The sequence below is a fragment of the Austrofundulus limnaeus genome, unplaced genomic scaffold (genome assembly GCF_001266775.1).
Source record: "Austrofundulus limnaeus strain Quisiro unplaced genomic scaffold, Austrofundulus_limnaeus-1.0 Scaffold443, whole genome shotgun sequence".
NCBI classification, from domain to species: domain Eukaryota; kingdom Metazoa; phylum Chordata; class Actinopteri; order Cyprinodontiformes; family Rivulidae; genus Austrofundulus; species Austrofundulus limnaeus.
The window spans coordinates 302,768-309,038 of record NW_013952845.1 but is presented as its reverse complement, the minus strand read 5'-3'; the positions used below and the strand labels follow the sequence as shown (position 1 = coordinate 309,038).

Sequence of the window (6,271 nt, the reverse complement as noted above, 5' to 3'; positions counted from 1 at the left end):
ACACACACACACACACACACACACACACACACACACACACACACACACAAAAACAGATTTGCACTCCACACAAAGCAGACACAGTTATATATCAACACTGTTACAACTTTCACAACCCCAGTCCCACCTACCTCGTTTATCTCTCTGTCTTCCTAAGGTAATCCCATCTGTCGTTGGTCTCCCCCCCGTGATTTGTGACGCCTCTTAAAAACATCCTCTAGAGTCTTTCAGAGTTTTYTGTTCTGGCAGAACCAACACAATAAGACCCACTACTTTTACACAATCACCTCCTCTGGGTAGTTGAGAGCTTAACTTCAACCGGAAACAAAAACCCTGAAAAAAACTGAACAATAGAGCATCTGTTGGCAACAGGCAGAGGTGGGCAGAGCAGCCAAATGTTGTATTCAAGTAAGAGTTGTGTTTCTTCAACATATTCTTACTCAAATATAAGTTAAAATTAGCCATTCAAGAAATTACTCAAGTCAGAGTAAACAACTACTTTGTAAAAAGAGTACATGATCAAAACATCTGATTTAAAGGACCAGTCTTATGTGTTTCTCAGGCATATAGTTCAATTCTATACCATAATAAAGTAACTATGTCACCTTCAGTTGTTATCAAAATGCTGTTTATATGTATAAGTCCAGAAATAAATTTAACTTTGCTCACAGCCATTTTTTTTACACGTCTTGAAATTGTCCTCTGTCTCTTTAAGAACCTCCTACCCCTTCCATCACGCCCACTTCTGCACATCATCACAACAGCTTCGTGCCGCTTACAACCTGGAGCGTTGTAGCCTATTTTGTTGTAAAGGTAATGAAAAAGCAGCAACATTATACCATATCGATTTAAAAAAATGTCTACTCAGGATACAAATGAACCTTACCACTGAACCAGAAAGTATGTTAGAGAGACGACGTTTCAGCTGGTAAGATATCTATCTCTCAGTCACCATCACAGACACACACGTCAACGTTAGGCTAATTTATTTATTACTAAAATGTGTGGTAAGCCAGCTAAAGAACACAGATCATAATATAAACAACCAAACAAAACAACTTGAGTTGTTTTTCAGCTAAAGGCTGCGTCACACTGAAARATTTTAAAACAGTCGGCTGATTTTCAAAGACTGAGAGAGCCCACACATAAGGATAAAAAAAATCATGGATATATCAGGTTTGGTCCTACGGTGTGTGGTGTACAGCCACATTAAGAGACAACACACCACACACAAAAAGATATTTCGTTCATAAACATTCAGATGTCAGATGTGAAATCACATGAGACTTCTTGAAATCTCACGAGATTTCAGATGTCAGAGGAAAAATCTCCTGTGACCTCCAGGAGACGTGGGTTCAGAGTAAATAAACATTTGCGACGAGGAAGAACCTAAAARGAGGTTCTAGGTCCAACCAGATGTTTTTGTTCTCCTGCCTGGCTGCCACAGGACACATTATTTCATTTATAACATGCAAGAATGAGTCAAAGCAAGACTCTGGGCGTGTTTTTGATGAGGAGATAACATTATAACATGATATAAAGCTCAAAATAAAGTTGATTACATGATATTGCCCCTTTAATACTTTTAAATGATGTCAGACTAACAAAAATAGAAAGTTATGTGCAAATTCTGACATTTTGAAGACTAAAATGAAGAAAATGAATACAAATAAATAATTACAAAATAACAAATTCCAGCAGAAGAAACAGAATTCCAAGTTAAATTTTCCTCATTATAAAACTTGTTAAATGTTTATGGACAGTATGTATCTCACTTCAACATAAACTAGGTTTGTGTCTTCTGGTTTRTTCTTCATTCAGTGATGTTAATGTGTGTATTCAGTTTTCAGAAATTTTACTGAAATAAGAGCAACAATACTTCATAATGATATCACTCAAGTAAAATAAAAAGTAAACTACTCCAAAAGTACTTTTTTTTTCTAAAAGTTTAAGTAAATGTAACCTGTTACTATCCACCTCTGGCAACAAGATTGTCTGCTGGAAATGCATTTCTCCACTGCAGCTTGTTTGTGTTTTTGCCTTTAAGAAGATCATTTAATCAGCGTCGGACTTAAACTGCAGCAGGTAAAGTGTGKAACCAGCATCACCTGAAATATCACCAAAAACTGYAGCTYTCATGCAAAACATGAGCACTGAGTWGTGTTTGGTTACCAAATTTTAACTCAGTATTCGTAAAACTGACCAAGTAAAAGTAATTTTTCTGAATTATCTGAGAGAACACACATATGACATACGGAGTGTAAATAACACCATTTATCAAATGTTGTATTTTTGTTGCTGAAGTTGAGTTTGAAACTGAATCTGCTGGATTTCAGAAAAATTTGGTTTCTATAAGCACACCTGGAAAAGTTAAAAAGGGTGTATTCTTCAAAAGTACCCTGTATAAAAAGAACGAACATGTACAGATGTGTCTCTATGAGTCACGATGTGTCTTGTACTGTATTTGGAAGTTATTGTATGAATCTTTTTAATTGAGCTGGTATAGAGGTTCCTGTTGTTTGCCTGTGAGTCACTCCACAAAGGGTTTCCCAGCTGTCGGTTGACTATCATCCACTAAGTTGCTTCTGTTTGTGAAAAAAAAAAAGTTGAAATTGACTCCCAGGCTGTCACTTGAAAGAACATCGCCTCAGAGAAAGAGGATTAAAGCTACTCTCTGAGATGCTTTCTCTGCACGCATAGAAAACAGGAACTGATGCCACCTAACCAGGCTGCATTTTATAAACAAAAAAAGTAACAAAAGGAGATGATAACTTTAACCCATAAGTGTCACTGTGGGTCTTTGGGTTTTGTTGTGAAGTAGAAAAGGATCCAGGTTCTAAAGGGTTAATTCCACTTTGATTGGTTTTAAGCCAAGTCCTGAAACACTTTCAGTAAAAGGAGCCAAGAGGGGAAATTCACCTGGTGGCTTGTGGCTAACTTGTTAGTGTGACTGGCAACGATTCAAAATAATGGAAAATTTATAAGAAACTAAAGTGAATTTTCAKTTGTGAGACCAAACAACCAGCCAGTTATAGAATGACCCTTTTTGAAACTTGTGTTTCCAATTGAACAACACCCAAGATGTCACTGAGAGTTAGTGGATTTCATTAAAACCTCACAGCAGAAATAACCTCCACACTGATGAGAAACTGATTTAGAAACAATTACGCTGAAAACTGCAGAACTGTGTTAACTAAAAACAAGTTTGTAGCAACAGGTTGATTTAATCCTCCCTATGATGGCTGTAAATAAAAAAAATCAACTTTGAGATGTGTTTTATAGCAGTTTGTTTTATGTATTTCAAGGTAGTCACAAGTGGCCATAAGAAGCCAAACTACCAACCTGTTGGAGACATGCTTAAATGAACATTTCTGCAGATTTTTTAAAGTTTTGTTTTTATATTAATACAAATGTTTAAAGAGTAAGAATAAAAGTTGTTTCATACATTTCCTGAAATACTTTTTTCCACTGCAAACATTTATCTTCTATTAAATTTGATTTCATCTTAAGAAAGGTTTGTGTGATTTACTCTAATAATTAAACTCATGTTATTACTCAAAGCAAATAATAAGGGCTTATAAAAGCTGAACTTCTTATTTATTCTCCCAGCTGGTCTGACAGAATCTATTGCTGTTTTTTTTTGTTTGTTTGTTTTTTGTTTTTTTGCCATTTATGTTTAATTAAGTCCTTTTAATATGAACTCGAGTGCATCAAATCCATGCTTTCAGTTTCTTCCATGAAAAGTCGTTTCAGTGCGTTTATTAAGCGCGTGCAGGACGCGTGAGACTCACCCAACACGAAGCACAGGAGCGTCTGTTTCTGCAGAACTGAACCGGCGTGCGGCTCCATCCCTGCGCTCCAGAAATGCGCGAACTTTGGAGAAAGGATCCCAGCAGAGCTCAGCGAGGAGCGGCTAACATCGTGGAGTGACCGCTGGGCGGGAGCGCCATGAAACGCCAACCCAAGCCTCCACCTTGACTGCGCAAAGGAAAGAAAAAAACTGGCTGGGGGGAGATCCGAGCCTCGCTCTTGCTGCTCCCGCTGCACCACAACTGTCCTCCTTCCTGTCACCGATCCGATGGCATCCCGACACGAAACCACAGCCAGCTGTGAAGTTGGAGCTTTTTCCAGTCCGGATCGGGATCCCGGAAGGCGCAGCGTGTGGGGGAACTGCGCTGGGTTTTGGAAGTGTGCCGTGCGCAACGGGACGCGCCAGTCAGGGACCCCTGGAGCCGAGCTGAGTGTGGTGGGGACTCTAGGCTGGACCCAGCAGGGCGCAGGGGAGGGAGGGGGAGAGGCACATTGGAGTGCTATAATAAAATATTATTATTATCGCTGAAAGTTATTGGAAGTGATTTTTTTTCTTGAATCTGTTAGCAAAATATCTCATGAACCACCAGACGGAGTTAAATGAAACTTACAGAAATCAACCACTGGATGTACATCTACAGCTAATTTACTTTTGGAGTCAGTCTTAATTAAACTGTCCAGAACAGCTATCAGACATTTAAAAGCACAGAAATGATCATAACTCTGTCACTTTGATACATATTGACCTAAACCTTGGTGTGGTAGTAGCTGAGACTGATCTTCAACACTCACAATCAAAATCTAACAGATTGTGTTAGATCTTTGCTTAAAACCTGTAACTGGTGTTTCTGTGGAGTCTCTGAGTGACAGCTGTCACTCCTCTTCTCTGTATAATTATGGCCTTTAAAGTTAACAAACGCCCTTATAACCCTTCTGATGCATGGCCAACTGGTGCTGCATACATGTTTTGTGATACATGTTAACATTAATGCAAATGTACATTATATTTAGTATTTTTGCTATCATTTCACTCCATTGTGTGCATTGAATTGCACAGACATTAAAGTTATTCTATTCTATTCACTTAAGTGCTCACGTTTTCTAATCATCAGTTAATCAATGCATTTGATTCCAGCCCTTTGCTGCCTTTTTTTTTTTTTTTTTGTGGAAATAATGCAAATGAATTTGATTTTTGTCACATTGCCCTGCAGTTCAATTCCACAAATGAAAATATGCTGTAATGTGGAGTTTATGTTTTGCCAATATGTGGAAACAAATTAATTTGAAGGTGTGTATTTGATTCCTGAAGCCAGTATTTGTACATTGGTTTTGTTGTCAGAAGTACACAGTTGTCAAACACTGCCCTCTAGTGTTCATGTGGAGCATCGCCGGTCTCCGACTTTATTACAAATCTTTTGTTGTTTATTATGCAGCATTACTGTTTACTATAATTTTGTTTACATATTTTAAATTCATGATTATTAAGCTATTATTAATATTATTCTCATTATTATTAAAAAATTGGCCTCCTTAATACATAATATGAATCCTGAGTGGTTTTCTGCCACCAGTCTGTTGGGTGGTATCATGGGGAAAAAATCAGTCACACAAATTAAATTAAATGCTGTTCTTGAATATTTTGGAGTAAATGTAAAAACTTGGTCTCTTTGTAAAGTTAATACTCCAGTTTTTAACTTCAGCACGTATTGGAACTAGTTATTGAAGTTAAAACACACATTTTTTTATCTGCTTTAAAAAATATTTTTGTTGCTGCATATGGAGGGATGAAATTGTACACTTCAAAATGAAATGATGCCATAAGCATCAAGTCTTACCTATATTGTTCAAATGTGAGAATAACAGCACCAAAATCTACTCTTACCTAATGAAGCTGGTACAAAAAACACATTAAAAATAACAAAATCTGCCTTTGACAGCAGTTTGCTTTGAGCTCAGTGTCAACAAGCACTTTTATTTCWATCATAAAGTCTAAAGAAGAATCATCCAAAAGGTTATTTCGAACAGCTCACTCCCACCTGAATGCTTTTGTGTGGCTTGAAGAAACTTACAAATTCAACAGTGAATGAAAACTGTTCCAGCCAGATCATCTTCTGACAAACTAATCCCAGCTGGGCGATTGTTCCTGTCCGTCATGAAGATAAGTTATTTATTCTTTAAATATTCTGCAACTTATAAGACTGAGTTTGATGTGATGCAAACTGTCACAAATCCTTGGATATGAAACATGAACACGGCCCAGAAAGGAGCTTCTTGAAATGCTCCAAGTTCCAGTTCCACCAAGATAAAAACAGTTCTTACTTGTTATCTGTTAAAATAAATGTGTTCAAAGCCAGTGATTAATGTAAACGATGCTTTAAACCAGGGGTGGGCAATCCTGGTCCTCGAGGGCCGCAGCCCTGCATGTTTTATTTTTTTCCTTCTCTAACACACCTGATTCAGA

At 37.5% G+C, this 6,271-nt stretch overlaps 1 protein-coding gene across 1 annotated transcript in view; it reads right to left on the bottom strand.

The window, feature by feature from the left end:
* The window catches only part of LOC106529433 (uncharacterized), a 55,810-nt gene extending 51,260 nt beyond the window's left edge, over nt 1-4,550 (bottom strand). The window contains exons 1-2 of the mRNA XM_014024853.1: nt 4,541-4,550; nt 3,792-4,310 (exon numbers count right to left, since the gene is read on the bottom strand). Of these exons, the coding sequence (XP_013880307.1) occupies nt 3,792-4,310; nt 4,541-4,550 (529 nt within the window). The remainder of the gene's footprint in view (nt 1-3,791; nt 4,311-4,540) is intronic.
* Between the last annotated feature and the right edge of the window lie 1,721 nt (nt 4,551-6,271).